The following is an 18842-nucleotide window of genomic DNA, read 5'->3' as shown; positions in this document are numbered from 1 at the left end:
GCCTGTTGCAGCGCCATCTACTCAGCAGAGTAAAAACATATTAGTAAATCAAACAGAACACAGGAAGTCATTTATTATAAATCGATTTGATATAGAAATTACGGCTTCATTACTCCAAACAAGAACAAACTTTTCAATATATATTCATTTATACCAAAGAAAACAAAATTCCAAACAAAAAACAACAGCCACTATATTTTTGTACAGCCCTGGTTTGTCAGTCGTTCTCCCCTGTGTTCATCACTAAAAACAAATCGCACATTTTCAACACTATCACAAAAATTCACATCTTTCATTATGGCACTGACATAAACGATATTAACTGCAACTCATTTCTTAAACGCCACAGGCAGTGCTCAAACACCGGACTTGAATTATATTTGAAACTTACTAAAACCAAAACCCAAAAGCGGCAAATATCGAATCTCGAAGTGGAACACATTCGGCCGAGCAGGGGTCAAAAGCGCAAAAAGCATTTTGAAAACAATCATGAAATGGGTAAGTTTCCAGATGCAAGCCAATTGTTATATACAAAATGTAAATAGATGTTCACATTGGCAATGTTCTTGTCTAAGGGCTTCTCTTCCTGTGTGTAATAGCGGTGATGGCCTTCGATTTTTGTTTGTTAAGCTTCACACAAACACACACACACACATCTCTCTCCATGCCAAATGTGTGCATGTGTATGCGTTTTTTTTTTGCGTCCAGGGCTCACGCATGCACTTAAATGACACTCACACACATGCATCAAATTGTATGCATTTGGTGTGTGTGTGTGAAAAGAGCGGTTGCATTTTTAGCAGAACTTTTGTTGTCGTTTCGAAGCGCGGCTAAAAAAGTTGTTGCCGCCACAAACCGTGACCTAGTTTGAAATTAGTGCAAACAATGTTGTGATGTTATTGTGATGAAAAAACAAAAATATTGCATAAAGCACAAAAATAAATAAGTGTCGCCAATTACTATAATTCACTGATTGCTTTTTGCATGACATTGGCCAACAAGGATCCACATCTATCTGTAAAAGAGCAGTTTATGACACTTGTTAGTTTTTATATATTTTTTTTATTGATAAACAAAAATTAATATGAGGTTCAACATATTTTTAGTTTTTTCTTTTTTATGTTCGACTAGGCACTTCTTCTATAGTAAACTAAACTCAGATTTGCTGGATATTTTGAGTAGCCAATCTTAAGTATATTGCATTACGTATTTGCCAAAAGCCTTCAAGTATATATATACATATATATATAAAAAAACAAACAAACAAACAAAAACAATAAACTTATACATAGCTTAAGGTTAACTTTGGTGAGAAAGTGGCTGAAGCGGCTCTCCAGCGGCAGCAACAGGCGACGACCGGCGACGATGTAAGTAGCGCCCGTATCCAAAGTAAATCAAACCCAAAAAGAAAAAAATATATATAAATGTATTTTTATGCCAATTTGTTTTTACGTTTATGTATCTGTTTATTCTTTATGTAGTGTGGCAGCAATCAAAATTATAGCTCACCTCTTAACAGCAGAATTGGCAACAAATTTCGACCAGCTATTTGCACCCCAAAAAAATCAAATCAAAAATAAGTAAACAAAATTTCTAACCAATTGGCCCAGCTTCTTCGGATTTCTTTATGTTGCTAACCTTATATTTATCAATATTTATGTATAATAACACACAAATATACGAAATTTATACACAAATGAAGCCCCTTCGTAAAGTTTGAAAAACTATGTGTATTTAATTATGTATTCACATATATTTTAACATTGGAGTTGGAAATTAAAAATTAATAATTGGAAAACCTAAATAAAATTTGTCAAGAAAATAGAAAGGATTGGTAAATACCTTTTAAAAAAATTTTTCAATTTATAAGCCAAGGCGTATTAAAAAAACTGAAAGAAACACAACAACACAAACAAATATTCTCACCGTCAACAATAATATATATATGTATTATGCATGGAAGTGGTATTCAAAGCTAATTAATGAATTGCGGCTAATTCACAGACAATGCCCTCGGCCCTAAGTGGCGGCGCCCACGGGCAGGTGCATATACCCAGCAATGAGGAGTGCGGCATACGCGACGTGTGGAAGCATAATCTGGAGGAGGAATTTCGCACCATACGCAAGGTGGTCCAGAAATATCATTATGTTGCCATGGACACGGAATTTCCGGGTGTTGTCGCCCGTCCCGTTGGCGATTTTCGTTCGACAGCCGATTATCATTATCAATTGTTGCGTTGCAATGTCGACTTGCTGCGTATCATTCAGCTGGGTCTGACATTTATGGATGATGAGGGCAAAACTCCGCCAGGCTACTCCACATGGCAGTTTAACTTCAAGTTCAATCTGAGGTGAGTTAAGTGTGCAATAATCATTTATTCTTATAATTGATTGTATTTGTAATTGCAGCGAGGATATGTATGCACAGGACTCGATTGATTTGCTGCAAAATTCTGGCATACAATTTAAGAAGCACGAAGAGGATGGCATCGATCCCATCGATTTTGCCGAGCTCCTAATGAGTTCGGGCATTGTGCTAATGGATAACATCAAATGGCTATGCTTTCACTCTGGCTATGATTTTGGTTATTTGTTGAAGCTGCTCACCGATCAGAATCTGCCCGCCGATGAGAGTGAATTTTTTGAGCTGTTGCACATCTATTTTCCCAACATCTTCGATATCAAATATCTAATGAAATCGTGCAAGAATCTAAAGGGTGGCCTGCAGGAGGTCGCCGATCAGCTGGAGTTGCGTCGCGTTGGTCCACAGCATCAGGCCGGTTCGGATGCCCTGCTCACTGGAATGGCATTCTTTAAAATGCGTGAGGTACAACACATACTTGGTATTCGCTTTAATTGTGAAATGCCTGGATCATTTTTTCCCTATGTGCTTGAGCAAGCCATGAGAGACAAGGCGGTTGTCAAAATTCATATGCTTAGCTCGCAGAACATTAGTGGCCGACCCCCCGGCAACTTTGGCATGGTTGATAGCTTTGCTGCGAACAACAATAACAACAGCGGCAACAGTGGCACCGCCACCAATGCCACCACCAGCAGCAGCAATTGCAGCACAGCAGCAACAACCCCGACAGCAAGCAGCGATAGCAGTGATCAAGCAAATTTCTCACGTTCCTAATCGCTATGCTTTACCCTGGCGTACACAGAACCTGCCACCCCGTCCACGGGTGACCCGACTATCATTTTGAAGTTGAGCAAAATGCACATCAAGAATAACACATCGAAATAACTTAATGAATGCTCAATATAATGGCTGATACTCATCCTGCTGCTGCTGCATTATTGCTGTTGTTGTTGTGTTGCCAAATTGTCGCCTTATAACTTTTAACTAAAACATTACATATTCTCCATTGCTTCAGCAAAACGTTTTAATTTTTCACATCTTTTCGCACAATTCCCATTTTACACATTGTGTACATAGTTTCACAATCATTTCATATTTTTATATTGTTTTTTTTCGGCTTTACTTTGCACTTTGAATATTCTTTATTGGCCTTAGGATGCTGCAAATGAAACGCATTTTTTGTCTGTTATGCTGCATGCAACGCACTTAAAACAAAAAAGGACCCAAAGCTTAGTAAAGAAACAAAAACCTTAAAAATTGACTAATTTGTTACAGTTAACATGTGAAACATGTTTCTTAATTTAAATCTCAAATGATAAAAAACAAAAGTTAAAGCAAAGTTGCTGAGAAAAATTGTAAAAAAAAATTAGTAACTGAGAAAAGTTACAAAAAAAGAAGTTCATGGAATCAAATCAGAAAATTAAATGAATTTAATTTCAATATTCATTTATATTATTTTTAATCATTTATGGTTTTTGGGCATTTCATTTACGTATTTACACATTGCACATATCATTTATCACATACTTACTGAATAATCTTTCGCTTTACATTTTTTTTAACTATATTGCTTGATTCTTTAATTTATTGGATCTATGGAATTAGAAATACGATCGGTGGACAATTTTTATTTATATAGATTTGTATTGTATTGTTGGCCAAAACCCATACGAAGGATTATAACTCCCCATCGAATTATTCGTTGTCTGTATGTGTCTTGTGCTCCACTTCCAGTTCTTTCTAACTATTCCATTGATTTGTAAATCGAGTCTCTTAACTTAATGTTTGTTTCGTATTCGGTTTGCTTATGATTTTATTTTGTACCATATGTGCAATATTCACGACTGATTTTGAATATAGTGATTAATATTAATGAATCGAAGCAAGTAAATACACAAAATTGAAATAATACATATAAAAATGGTATGTAACCTAAAATTTATTTACTTAAACTATTTACCGTATTGTTTGAACTGAACTGATGAACACCACTTGGACTATTTTGCTTGTAAGCTTTAACATTAAATCACATTTCATCCTATATATATCTGTATCGATGTATGCCGCTTAACTAATGCCGCTTAACAAAAACTGCTAAAAAAAATGTTTAGCTCTAACTATAAAATCATGTGGCATATATTAATACATATTTGTTGTGACCTATTACAGATGTTCTTCGAGGATAATATTGATCATGCCAAGTATTCGGGTCACTTGTATGGCCTGGGCACATCGTTTATTGTGAACGGCACCAACTTCCATGAGAGCAACGGCGAGGCGAATAATGCCTCATGATTCATCCTGATGAAGAACGCCGTTGTGCATGACAAGAAATTCGATCAAGTTGCTGAAGCTGCACCGACGACGACGACGACGACGACAACAACTATCTCTGTCCTTCCAACCAACGTATAAACAGGCAACTATAACATTCAGCAAAACACAAACAACATTAAACAACAAGAATGAAGAGGAAGAAGAACAACAACAACAAAAAAACGATATGCAACCAAACAAATTTGCAATTACGCTATCGCAATAAACAACAATTTAATTACACGAAATTTTCTACGCTTTTCAAGAGAATTTCCACACTCAGTAGTAGATGTTTTACAATATAAATATACATAAACATAAAAACAAGAAATACAAAAAAAAATTGTAAAATCTAAACGAAATAAAAAAATGTATCACTTTCAAGATCTGTATGTCTTAAAGCTGTTAAGAAATAAATTATATTAAATAAGCTAATATGTATAGGCCAACGTGTATTTGTATAAAAAAAGAAACCAACAAATTAATATATTTAAAACTTTTAAAAGTAGAACTCATGCGCGTATTATTTTCTGCTTTGAAGAAAAATCTTTAAATAAAATAAGGAATCAAATTAATTTCTGCTGCCCTTTTGCGCGGAATTGTTTAAAAAAAAAATCATCGCTATAGGTCGGTATGCCTATCGATATACCAATTTAAGCATCTGCAAAGTGTTATGTTGAAATGCTTTCGAAAGAACAGCTGCTGAATATTGCCACCATCGATATGCATTTTCAAAGTATCGCTGTAAACTATGTGTACAATATTCTCATCGCTAGCGTTGGTTTTTGTTGCACATAAAAGGCGGAAGGGTCGCGTAAAACATAAAAAAGTTACAAGAAAATAGGCTTCAATTCGATGAGTTTAAACAATTCAAGTGCCTTTTCTGTTATACACTGCAATATTTTCGAATTTACAACGAACGCGAGCGATTGGTGCCCAGTGAAAGTGAAGCTGAATGCATTTCCATATCCATGTCCGCGGCAGCCGCACCAACAACAAAACCGAAGCGAAAGAAAAGTGAAATTTGAGAAAAGCGAATAGCGCACGGCTAGTCAGTAGCCAGCAATATAATAATGGAAAATCTAAAAATCAGTGAAAAGTTGTTCGAGGATGTGATCTACTTTGTGCTGGGCAGCCTAGAGGATGAGGTAAACATAGACTCCTCAACACCGTCACGCTCTTTTCGGGCTGTACGTGCCAGCTTTGCTGCTGTGGTGTTTGCATTCTTAGCGAGCATGTTTGTGTGTGTTGTGTGTGTGTGCGTGTGTGTGCATCTGTACAGGCAACAGGGCGTCCTTAACTTAATGCGTTTAAGATTTAATGCATTAAAACCTTGCGTTTAGCATTTAAGACAGTGAAAGTAAATTTGGAACTGCTGGCAGCACAGGGAGTTTCATGTTTAGCTAATAAAAAAATGCGCGCCATAAAATCTTGCCGGCAATTTTCGAGGCTTATGCATGTGTGAGTGTGTTTAGATAGAGATGTGCAGCATGAAAAAACCTGCGCAAATCTAAATTACACATTTTGGTTAATTTTTTTATCAGCAGTTAAAAGTGATGTACTGCATTTATATTGACTTATATTGCAAATTGGTATTAAGTTTGTATATTAATTGAAAACTGGCTTACAGATTTATTGCTCATCTCTAAGGTGGTATGTGTGTGTGCTTAGATAGAGATGCGCAGCATGAAAAAACCTGATAGGCGAAACTAAACGTATTAAAAAATATTCACATTAGATTATTTATTAATTTTTTTTTTTAATATTGAGTAACAGCTGCAACTCACGTACTGCATTTATAGTTCATTAATTTTGAATATTGATTATGAATGGAAAATGTTAAAAAGAATTCACAGCTGTCACGATTATTGCTCATCTCTATAGTGCTAAGTGTGTGTTTGATTAACAGATTATTCGTTATTATGTCAACGTTGCTCTTAACCCTTTTGCAGACCGAGAGATTGCTGAAGAACGGCGGCGCCCAGGCGAAACTTTACCTCTCGGACCAAATCACGCATTTGATATGCGCCAGCAATTATACGGACGATGAGCTATCGATGAATCTGGATCTCTACAATGTGATACCTGTCAGCGAGCAATGGATACTGCACAGCGCCAAACTTGGACGCAAGGCATCGACGCGTGCCTTCGATCCAAGCCAGCCGCGTTTATTGCGCGGCATACGCGTTGCCATCACCAATGTGGTTGCTAGCGATCGGCGGCGTCTATATGCGATGCTTACGTATCACGGCGCCGTTGTCACCCACACGCATGGTGCGACCAATACGCATCTGGTATGCGGCGCCGCCACCGGCAACATTTACAGTAAAGCGCTGGCGGTGCCCAAGAATGCAATGAACATTGTCACTCCCGATTGGGTGACCGATTGTCTCAAATTCAAGAGCTGCCTGCCCTGTGAACCTTATCATCCCCGTCTGCTTAAGCCCATCGAGAAACAACGCGCCCAAAAGCAACAGCAACAAAATCTGCAACAACAACAACAACAGCAGCAACAACAACAGCAACTATTGTTGCAGCAACAACAACAGCAGTTGGCACAACAGCAGCAGCAACAACAACAGCAACATTTGGTACAACAATTACCACTACAACAACAGCAGCAACAACAACAACAACCGGTTTCTACTCAGCTATCTGATATCCTAGGCTTCGGGGACGACAGCGCTGCGAAGAGCATTGCCAGCATCAAATCCCAGCTGCAGGCATCGGCAGAGCGTGCTGCTGCCGAACAGCAACAGCAACATCAACAGTTGCAGCAACAACAACAGCAGCAACAATTGCCGCAGCCAGCGCAACAACAAGTGGTCTTTGTGCGGCCACGTAACATGCAACAGCAGCAACAATTGCAACAGCAACTGCAGCAGGGTGCACCACAGGCACCACCACCACCGCCGCCGCCTGCCCAGCAGCAGCAGCAACAAATTATTATACAGCAGCAGAAGATCATACCAGCCAACCTACAGCAGCAACAACAACAGATCAAAAACATTTTGCAGCAGCAGCGTCAGATGAAAAACACACAACAGCAGCAACAACAACAAATTCAGCTTATGCACCAACAAGATCAGCAACAGCAGCAACTATTGTTGCAGCAACAGCAGCAGCCGCGTCTGCCAACCACGCCCACCATGCCGCAGGCGCCGATGGCAACTGGTCGACAAACGCCGCGCATGCCACAGCCGGCAACAACACCACAGCCCGTACAATCACCGCAGCAACAGTTGCCACAGCAGCAGCAACAAGTGCAGCAGCAGGTTGCCCAACAAGTGCCGCAGCAGCAACAGTCGGTTCCAGTGCCGCCGCAAATTCTGCATCAGCATTTGATGAGCAAGCAGCAGATGTTGCAGCAGCAGCAAATGCAACTGCATCAGCAAATACAGAACGGTCAGAGTCTGACGCCTCAGCAACAGGCGCAGCAACGCCAGATACAGCAGCAGCAACAGCAATTACTGCAGCAGCAACAACAGCTCCAAATGCAAATGCAACAGATGCAGCAACAGCAGCAGCAACAACAGCAACCGCAGCAGCAATCACCCCGAATGGTTCAAAATCGTTCGCCAGTAATGCCACCTGGGACGCCATCGCCTTCGCTGCAGCAGCAACAGCATGTGGCTGCCAGCAATATGTTGCCGCCACAGTCACCGCGACAATTGCAATCGCCAGCACCACAAATGACGCCACCACCGCCGCCCTCGCCACAGAGTGCACAACAACATTTGCGACAACAGCAGCAGCAGCAGTTGCAACAGAGTCGCCAGCAACAACAGCAGCAGCATATGATGGGCTCTCCCCAGCAACAGCCACCACCGCCCGCCATGATGTCTCCCCAACAGCAACCCTTCCAGCAGCCGGTGCATCAGCAACAGCGCATGCAGCTGCAACAGCAACAACAGCAACTTGCCCAGCAACAGCAGCAGCAACAACAAAGTCCTCAGCATATTTCAGCGCCACAATCTCCGCAGATATCACAAACGCCGCCGATGCAAACCAAGCCACAGCAGCAGCCACCAGCACAGCTACTGCAGCAGCAACAGCAGCAACAACAACAGCAGCAGCAACAATCCTTTGTGCAGCCCATAGATCCAACGGATCCAGTTCAAGTGGCTCAAGTACTCAGTCGCTCCACGTTAAGCAGCAATCAGGATTCGCTGATAATGCGCCAACAGCAGCTAAAGCAACAACAACTGCAACAACAACAGCAGCAGCAACAACAACAACAGCAGCAACAACAGCAGCAGCAGCAACAACAAATGCCACCACAACAACACACACCATCACCGCGACAATCACCTTTGCATCAGCAGCAACCTCCACAACAACAACAACAAGCAACACCAGAAAGGGTAAGTAAATTGCATAAGTTTATTTTATGGAATTTTAAAATCAGATTTTTTAATACAGGCCCTTCAGCAACAACAGCAACCACAGCAGCAACAGTCACCACAAATACTGCAACAGCTTGGACCTGGGCAACAACAACAGCAGCAGCAACAGGTAATAACGCAGCGACATGTGATAAACACATCGACGGCGCAAGGACAGCAGATAATACAGAGTCATATGATGAGCATACAGCAGCAGCAGCAACAGCAAAAACAGCAGCAAATGTTGCAGTTGCAACAACAGCAACAGCAGATGTTACCTCAGCAGCAGCCGCAACAACAGCAACAGCAACTACAACCACAGCAACAACAACAGCAGCTGCCACTGCAGCAGCAGCAGCAACAACAACCAGTACAATTTACGCAGCAGGTGCGCATTATACAGCAAACCATACAGCAACCGCCACAGCAACAACAGTTGCTGGGACAACAATTTGCACAGCAACAACAACCACCACAACAACAACAACAGCCACCGCAGCAGCAGCAAGTATTGACTCAACAGCCGCAGCAACATGTATGTATAACTTGTAATTAAAACTGATTATAATAATTTTGAAAATCATTTAAATTGACATTTAGACAATGCAACAACAACAACAGCAACAACCACCACCAGCCATGCAGACCAAAAAGTTCATCATAAGTCAGCAGCAATTCAGTCAGCTCAGCGTGCAGCAGCAGCAACAGATTCTGGCTCAGAATCAGCAGAACCAAAATGTGTTCATTGTGAACTCCACAAACCTGTCACAGCAGCAGCAACAACAACAGCAGCAGCTTGTGCAACAGCGTCAACTATTGCAACAGCAGCAGCAGCAACAACAGCTGCCACCAAATCAGATGATGTTACAGCAGCAGCAATCACAACAGCAGCAGCAGGCACCTGTACAAATGCAACAGCAACTGCTCACACAGCAGCAGCAGCAGCAGCAACAACAGCGATTGCAGATGCAGCAGCAGCAACCACCACAACAGCAGCAACAAATACTGATAAATCAACAAGTCATCAGTGATCCACAGCGTTTGCAATACTTGCAGCAGCAGCAATTGCTGCAGCAGAAGCAACAGCAGCAGCAACAACAGCAACAGCTTGTTGGTCCGCCACAGCAACAGCAGCAGATACTCATACAACAGCAACAGCCAGGTACGCAGCAGCAGCAACAGCAGCAAGCGCCTCAGCAAATCATGCAACAGGTGCTAATAAAGCAACAGCAAGTGACACAGCGCACACCGCCGCCACAGTCGCCACAGCAACAGCAGCAACAGTTGATGCTGCAGCAACAGTCGCCACAGCATCATACACAGCTGCAACAACAACAACAGCAGCAGCAGCAGGCGGCGCATTGGTCACCCCAAAGTCCCGTGACCAATCAACAACAAATGCCGCCAACAACGCCCGGCACGCCCACCTCCACCAGCATGGGCATGCCATCGCCGTTGCCGGGCACGCCGACAACACCACAGCAGCAACAGCAACAGGCACCACAATTTTTGCCGCGCGGAATGCGGCCACAAACACCTTGGCCGGCACAACAGCAGCCGCCGCCAACACAACAGCAGCAGCAACAACCACAGCAGCAGCAGCAACAACAACAACAACTTGTGCTGCCGCCACCGCAGCAACAACAGCAGCAGCAACAGCGTCAAGTCATTCAGCTGGATGAGAAGACGCATGCGCATTTCATGTCGCTGGACGCGCACAAGCGGGCCGAGTACATAACGAAGCTCAACCAGAACAAGCCACGTGTCATGCTGCGCCAGCAGGTTGCCTATCAGCCGCGGCCCGGCGCACCAGGCAGCGTGGTGTCTGCCACACGTGCGCCCGGTCCCGTGCCACATGCCACATCGCACATCATTGTTCAGAGCCAAATGCCGGGTGGACTAACGCAACAGGAGCAAATGCTCTGGCTGCAGCAGCAGGGCACACGTCAGGTGGTGGTGCGTGCGAGTGGTGCACCCGGTCTCAGTCCGATTACACAACAACAACAACAACAGCAGCAGCAACAACAACCTGGCGCTGCACCGCAACAACTACCTCAGCAGCAGCAGCAACCAGTTGGTCAACCGTTTAATCCGAATGATCCCAGTCAGCAAATGTTGATGCAGCGTCAACAGTTGCGTGTGCAACAAATACCCATGCAACAGGCGCCGGCGCCACAGCAACTGGGCAAACAGACGGTGCAGCTAATCACCGGTCCGAATGGTCAACTCATCGAGCAGCAGACGATTGTGCAGCCGCAATCCACACCGGGCACGCCCACCACGCCGGGCACGGGTCCAACAGGTGGCAACATTATGACGCAAACGTTAGTCATGTCCGCAGCGGGTTAGTCATCACTGATCTTTAAATATCCTGTTTAGCTCAAGCAATAAAACATCACCTTCTTCAACATTGCAGCAGCAACCGATGGACAGCAGCAGCAACAACAGCAGACGCCGCAGCAGATGAACCTGAAGACAAAAACAGCGTTGGCCAACATGCTGAGCAATCGACTGGGCAACAATGGGGCACAAGCGACGCCGCAACAACAACAGCAACAAGTGATATCCATGAACGATGTACAGCAACAACAACAGCAGCAACAGCAAATTGTGCAACAAGTTGTTGTTAGCGGTGCTCCACAACAGCAGCAGCAGCAGCAACAACAGCTGCTACTCCAACAGCAGCAGCAGCAACAACAGCAGCAGTTGGTTGCCGCACAGCAGCAACAGTTGCCGTCGGTGCCGCAGCAACACGTGGAGCCACCATCCGCTGCTGGCGCACTACGCATGATGGGTCAGCAACACAATGCTGCTGTCGGTGTGCCTGGTCCGCCACGCACACAACAGGAGCTGATGCTGCTGCAGCAGCAACAACAACAGCAACAACAATTGCTGCAGCAGCAGGCGCAGCAAATGCGACGTGTTGTCGGCGTGCCACAGCAGCAAATACCGCAACAACATTTGGTGCAGCAGCAAATTGTGGTGGCACCGCCGCCCAACATGCAACAGCAGCAGCAACAGTTGCCAGTGGGCGTGCCCGTGCAAGTGGGGGGACCACCACATGTCTATATGCAAGTGCGTCCCGGCCAGCCACCGATACCGATGCCGCCACGTCCCCAGTTCTATGGACACAATCCGAATTTGAAGTTGCCAGCAGATCTGTTCCTGGTCGGTTGCACCTTTTTCATTGTGGAATACGATGAGACGGACAGCGATGAGCTTCCCATTTGGCTGGACACAATCCGTCAGTTTGGTGGCGACATCGAGCGTGTCTACTGCGCCCGCGTCACGCACGTCATCTGCCGCACCCAGCGGCACGGCATGGTGATGCAAGCGCTGCGCGATGCCAAGCGTTGTGTGACCGCCTATTGGTTAAGTGATATCTGCTTGAAGCGACAACTGATGCCACCGTGGCAACCACTCCACTTGCCCTTCCCCAGCCAGTTTGGCTATCGTAAACCGCTGGAACGTTACATAATCACCTCGGAGGGATTTGAGGGTGAGGAAGTTGTGCGCTTGCAACAAATGGCCGAGGAATGTGGCGCCATTTATACCTCGTATCTGTCGAAAGTGAATACGTTGGTCGTCTGCAAACAGTTGGAGGGCAACAAGTTCAATGCGGCCAAGGAGTGGAGTATACCCATGGTGAATGCCCTGTGGCTCAGTGATGTCTGCATCGGCAATCTGAGCGGACTCACCCACTACGAGAATCCGAAATATCAACAGTACCCAGTACCAACACCATTCCGCATCGAATGCAATTTGGTGCAGCATTTGCTTGGTAAGAAATTGCGACAATCAAATCATTCTAGTTAACTAAATCATTTACTTCCTTTAGCTGCTTGGAAGGCGCCCATTAATCTAACCCAGGATGCGCACGAACGTGTAAAGCGTCATCTCTCAGATCCGTATGCGCACGAGCAGAAGCTCAAGCGACAGAAACTAATCTACCAGGAGCATCTGCCGGAACCGATTGTCTGCATTGAGTATCCGCAAACGACAAAACCGCCCAAGGTCATCTTCTCGCAGGTCGCCGATGCCGAGGCGCTCAAAAAGGCCGTCGAGTAAGCTGGACTTCAAAATATTACAACTCGATTCTATATTTAATAATTAATTATTTATATATGCAGACGCCTGGGCGGCATTGTTGTTGATAGTCCCGTGGATGCGACGCATTTGGTCATGACGCGCGAGAGTCGCACCTGCAAACTGATCCAGGCCTGCTGCCACGTGGACTATGTGCTCAAGTCCAGCTGGCTGGTGGATAGCGCCAAAGCGGGCAAATTTATGCCGCCCGATCATTATCGCATCCAGCACATACCCGTCGACGAGAATCTGCAATTCGATCTGGATGCAGTGCTTTGTGCCCCAACGCGTGCCACACTCTTCGCCGGCCGATGTTTCTATGTGACGCCCGATGTGTTTCCCGCACGCGATGAAATCGTACGCATGATTGAATCCTCCGGCGGCAAGGTGGAGCTGAAGCGTCGCAGTGGTGCTGCCATTGCTGACGCACATCTGCAGGCACCGGACTCGTACATCATTGTTACCTGCCCCACGGATATGCATCTGTGCGCGGATCTAACGCGCCACGGCAATCCCAAGTGCCATATTGTCTCCACGGAGTTTGTGATGAGCTCGATTCTGCGGCAACAGCTCGAAATCGAACCAAATCTGATACATTATCTGTACAACAACAATAACATTTCCAATAGCAGCAGCAGCAACAGCAACATTAACAACAGCAGTAACAACAACAACAACACCAATAGTAACTGCAACAAATCCTAGCGACAAGCTCTGTTTTTCTTTCTGCTGTTGAAAGCTTGACACTGAGCTCAAGTCAATTTTGATTGATCGATTGATTGATTGATTGATTGAATTGTTTGTTATACTTAAATCTAGATTACTAGATTATGCTAGCAGCCCAAGATATTTTCATCGAATCTAGTCCACACATTGAATTTGTTGAAAATTGGGCATTAATAACCAAGTTGTTCGAGGTCGATATACACACATATATATTATAGATAGGATAAAACAGATCAGCTTCAAGTCATAGAACCGATCTATGTAGCTAGTAACATTCTATATATAAAACTAGTTTGTAAGCACAAAAGTACACTTTTGATATATGAATATATATAAATTTATATATATAGGTTAGGTTATATCGGCTGTCAGCCCGATGGGCTGACACACTTAGGCCATATTTGGCCCGTTGTGATACCGAATGGGATCCAGGGATTTTCTCCTGCAATCGTGCCTCCAAAGCATTCCAACGAGTCAAACATTTGCCCAGCCAGATGCGTTAATGAATTTCGCTATCTTGTGCGGTCTCATATGTCGGAGCTCCGATAAACCAGTTAGGAGTAGTAGTTTCCCAGGATTGCCAGCCTTTTCCTGACAAGTGCTGGGCAGAGGCAGAAGAAGTGTTCCGGGGATTCCACCTCCTTCCTCCTCTTTGCAACTTCTGCAAACGTCTGTTGGCATGAATGCCGACCATCCAGTGCCCCGTTAGAGCGCGGATCACTGCAGAACAGTTTGTCTGACTTAGACTGCACAGCTCTTTGCTGCGCTTAGAGTTGATGATTGGCCATGTCTGGTGTGCTATGCTGGCACAGGTGGCATTTTGCCATTTTCTGCATGACCTACGCCTGTACTCCTCCTTGATATTGAGCTTACAGGTAGCTAGAGGCATACTTATACCTTCCTTGTCCAGTTATGGCTGCCGGAGTGACGTTGTCAGAGGCGCCCTCAATGTCGAGGAACGCTATTAGGGTGTACTCCTTATGGAGTAAAGATTTCTCTATAATAGAGACCACAGAGTGAAGGGCAGTATCTGTGGATCTGCCCTTCCTGTAGGCATGTTGGGACTCCGTCATAAGCCTGGGGTCAATGGATGAAGATTTCATGTAGCCAGTTTATGGCTGTATTGCCCGCCTTGTGTAGTTGGACTGGGCTTATCTGATTTGGGCCTGGGGATTTGAACGGTGTGAAGCTGCCCACTTTATGTTACCTTTGTGTATAAGAGACTTTAAAGGATGTCCAGTGACTCTTCACTGGAGACCGTCCATGAGTTGTCATCCTTTTTCAGATAACCTAGTGTGGGTGTGGTTTTTGATAAAACTTTTCTAAGCCTTGCAGCTTCAGTAGTTGAATCAATACCTGTGCAAAAATCTCCAAGATTTCCTTTTTTCCCGTCTGGTGCAGGTGCGTTTTTTACCTTCATTTCCAGCTACTAAAAGCTTATAATCTTTATTACCTAGTCCGCATACCTTTCCTCCAATCACCCAAGGTTCTTGGACTAGTATTATGTCGTCTCCGCCTCTAGCTAAGCGAAGCATTAGAGCAGCGGATGGTGCTTTACTGTGGTGAAGGTTAATCTGCCGTAGTCTCAAGGACATCCAAGGATTCCACCCTCACCACCGTGTTGTTGCTGTCGTGTTACCCTGGTACCAGCCGGCATCGCTACATACCGGTGGTGGCCCAGGCACCTTGTTCAGCATTTTCAAGCAGTGGACAGCGAGGACTCCTTCCACCCACTTCCTCTGATTCCTCGGTATTCTGCCGTTCTTATTGCCCTTGTCAAGGATCCCTATCAGGATTTCTGGCAGGTTGGCTGCACAAGTGCTTTGTCTTCCTACCACGGAGTTGGATGGATCGGGATCTTACCAGTTGCACCCTCACCACTGCACCGCACAAACAGGCTTTTCCGCCACTTTTGTCGTGTTGCCGCTTTGGCCAGGCTTACGAGCCACTGCCTCCGCTACATGTCTGGGGTTGCTCCCTGCCGGTTTTGTGAGAGTACCGGGCTCCTTATGATTTTTTTTAATAGAATTGGAATGCATTGTGATTACCACGAGTTGCGGAGAAAGGAATGATTAATATCGGAGGTCGCCAGGTATCCGATATGCTCCGTAGAAGACTGGGCTATTTCTGGGCCCCCAGCCTGGCTGACTATCGGCACGGGTCGCATTACACCTTAGTTCGGCCCATTACCTCGAACCATGACTCGGTCCTTTCCCAGGGACAAGAAACAGTTCATGTCCGAGGTTCAGGGCACGAGTCTTAGATAGCATCGGTACCTTGCAGGACTACTGTAATGCTATTACCAGTCGGCACCCTCGTGGAGGGTTCAGTTGAGGAATTTTTGCCAACCTCTATATATATTATATATATTTTTGTAAGTTGATGTCGATTTAAGTGCATATAGTTAACTTAAGAGTATACGAATCGTTTCACAGAAATTGCAATCGGCTGGCTATTAGAATTTTAAGCACCCTTTTGAATTGGATATAGTCAATATTGTCCAAAATCAAACAACCCCAAAAAGAAATTTTAGTTAGGCACACTATGAAAAAAACAAATAAAGCTTATGTTAAATATATAAAAACAGTGAAATGCATCATTGAATTGATAATCAGTTTTTTTTTTTTAACAATATTTCAAAGCGACTTTAAAAATGCATTAGGAATGCTTTCTTTTCGGGATTGATTTTCTAAAACTATTTATTGTTGTACATGGATGCAATGGCCGGATCCTCTGTTTCGTAAATGATGAGGACATCGCGAAACTTGTCGAGCAGCTGCAGCAGCTGGGAGCGACGCAGATTCTCAAAGTACATGATCTCCTCGAGATGGTGTTCGCTCTTGAAATAGCCCATCTGATACAGCTTCACCAGCAGCGACAGATCATCGACGTTGGTGGAGGCGGGTATGCGACGAATTGCAGCACGATCCGCATCGCTGAACACCTGCAGCAACTCCTTGAGCTTCTGCTCATCCTCTATGGAGTCGAGGCTATCACAGTTATCCGTGCTCAGCGAGGCTGTCATGCTAAAGTTGGATTTGTGACTGGACGAGGGTTGCACCACTATATTATCCGAGGCGAGGGAATATTGGTCCTCGGCAAGGCCACGTCGCTGGGCATTGCGGGGCACCGGCAACGGTTGGCTGGACATACTCAGCATGGAGCCACCGCCATGCGCCAATTGATCAACATCCTCATCAGGCTGCTGCTGGTGCTGCTGCTGTTCCTCCTCCTCCTCCTCCTCATCCTCGTCCTGGTCGTGCTCCTCCTCGGTGAGATTGCTGGCCTGCGCACAAGACGCCGAATCGCCAAACTCATCGTCCGCATCGCTGGGCATGAATTGGACATAGGTGTGCAATTGCATGAGCAGATGATGCTGCAGCATCCACAACACCATCTGGGCCAGTATACCTTGCCTTGCCGGCTGCTGCAGCGGCGTCGTCAAATGCCCAATCGATGTCGGCAGCGAAAAGTCGCAGATGACCTCGAACAGCGACAGCCCAGCAAAGCGTGCCGAGAACTTTTCGACGAGATGCGAGCGGGTGTGCAGCGGTGCATCCGGTGCAATCACATAGACATTTGTCTCGCACAGCGGATAGATAATGGTCGCCTTGGCCCAGTAGACGAGATGCGAGACGAGCTTGTAGACATGCTCAATGCTCAGATCCGCATTAGAGGCCATGCTCTGCAGGCTGATCAACGGATTATAGGCATCCACCAGTTGCCACAGCATGCGTGCACCCGTCGGTGGCACACAGTCCAACAGCTCCGCAAAGTCCACAAGCAACAACATGCCATGATATGGCTTCAGGGCGCGCAGACAACGATCTATGGTCTCCGGATCAACCATGCTGCCCTTCTTATGCAACTGATGCGCCTTCGCCGGCAAACAGAAGGTTAACGTTAGATTCTGATTCAGAGTGGTGCTCAACAGTCCAGTGGTGCAGAGATCATTGCATATGGATTTCAACGCCTGAGCCAAACTACAACGTTCCGCAATTAGCTCGAGGATACGCTCCAGCGGCTGCTGCTCCTGCTGCTGTTCATCGTGGGTGCGCGCCATCTGCGCCAATTGCTCCGTTAAATATCCGCTGCGCTGCTCCTCAAACTTCAGCGCGAGTCCTAGTCGCTTGCTCAGCTCGTGGTAACACTTGACTATGGAGTAGCTGGCCTGTGCGTGCAGTGCAAACACAATATTGATGACCATCTGCTGCTTTTTGCCCAGAGCCACTGTGTTGCTGCTGCTGCTGGTTGTGTTGCTGTTTGCAGCTGCTGCCAATGTTTGACTGGCAGCTGCTGTTGATCCCGAGCCCGTACCCGTACCCGTTCCTGGCAGCACGCTAATCATTGTTGGATGACTGACAAAACGCACATCGTTCAATTTGAGTTCAAATTTTTGATGGCACAGCTGCGGTTTGACTGCAAATAAAGTGGACAGCACATGATCCGCAAAGCCCTTCAGCTGACCCTGACCCTGTCCCTGGACAGGCTGTGCCTGTCCCTGCTGCTGCTGCTGCTGCTGTTGCTGATGATGATGATTTTGGCTCTGACTTTGGCTGTTGGCCGTCTGGAGGAGATCATCTGTGTGGGCAACGGCGAATGGATTTCGCTTCTTGTTGTTCAACTCCTCGCGTGGCTCCTCTAATTTGAGTGTTTGGCCCAGCGGCTGGTAGGGATACCGATATAGTAGGCGATCTCCTTTGCTGTCGTAATAGACCAATATCACAGCTAAAGGATTTACCTCCATGCCAACAATAATTTGTATTATTATTTGCGAACAAAATTATAATCAGCTGTTTTGCATTAAGTAAGCTGGCAGCGCCAAAAGTCATCGATTAATTACAGTGCTAGACAGCGCTCGTAATTAATTGCTGCACAGCACTGTACGTTTTACATGCGAATTCGCCGCGGCTAGCAGTATCATTTGAGTAAAATAGTATGGTAACATTACCATAAGATAACATTCT

General features: G+C 45.3%; 3 protein-coding genes across 4 annotated transcripts; 2 read left to right on the top strand and 1 right to left on the bottom strand.

Annotated features, from left to right (window-relative positions):
- Window positions 1-134: 134 nt before the first annotated feature.
- LOC6558320 (CCR4-NOT transcription complex subunit 7) lies at window positions 135-5027 on the top strand. Of its 2 annotated transcripts, XM_032742513.2 has the most exons (6): window positions 194-212; window positions 350-498; window positions 1293-1367; window positions 2005-2351; window positions 2410-2827; window positions 4532-5027. In XM_032742513.2, the coding sequence occupies exons 2-6, from the start codon at window positions 490-492 to the stop codon at window positions 4655-4657; spliced, it is 975 nt and encodes a 324-aa protein (XP_032598404.1). In that variant the 5' UTR covers window positions 194-212; window positions 350-489; the 3' UTR covers window positions 4658-5027. The 2 variants fall into 2 exon arrangements, with proteins under 2 accessions (XP_032598434.1, XP_032598404.1); XM_032742543.2 differs by lacking the exon at window positions 1293-1367 and having other exon boundaries at window positions 135-212; window positions 4532-5025.
- A 477-nt stretch (window positions 5028-5504) lies between these two features.
- LOC6558312 (PAX-interacting protein 1) lies at window positions 5505-16467 on the top strand. Its single transcript, XM_001985149.3, has 7 exons — window positions 5505-5826; window positions 6631-9042; window positions 9101-9598; window positions 9664-11407; window positions 11480-12844; window positions 12902-13127; window positions 13194-16467. The coding sequence occupies exons 1-7, from the start codon at window positions 5752-5754 to the stop codon at window positions 13852-13854; spliced, it is 6981 nt and encodes a 2326-aa protein (XP_001985185.1). The 5' UTR covers window positions 5505-5751; the 3' UTR covers window positions 13855-16467.
- Window positions 16409-18771, bottom strand: LOC6558305 (GATOR complex protein NPRL3). Its single transcript, XM_001985150.3, has one exon. The coding sequence runs from the start codon at window positions 18620-18622 to the stop codon at window positions 16571-16573; it is 2052 nt and encodes a 683-aa protein (XP_001985186.1). The 5' UTR covers window positions 18623-18771; the 3' UTR covers window positions 16409-16570.
- Window positions 18772-18842: the final 71 nt, after the last annotated feature.

The sequence above is a fragment of the Drosophila grimshawi genome, unplaced genomic scaffold (assembly GCF_018153295.1).
Source record: "Drosophila grimshawi isolate 15287-2541.00 unplaced genomic scaffold, ASM1815329v1 contig_44, whole genome shotgun sequence".
Lineage (NCBI taxonomy): Eukaryota > Metazoa > Arthropoda > Insecta > Diptera > Drosophilidae > Drosophila > Drosophila grimshawi.
Note: the sequence above shows the minus strand (reverse complement) of the source record. Positions and strands in the feature narration are given on the sequence as shown.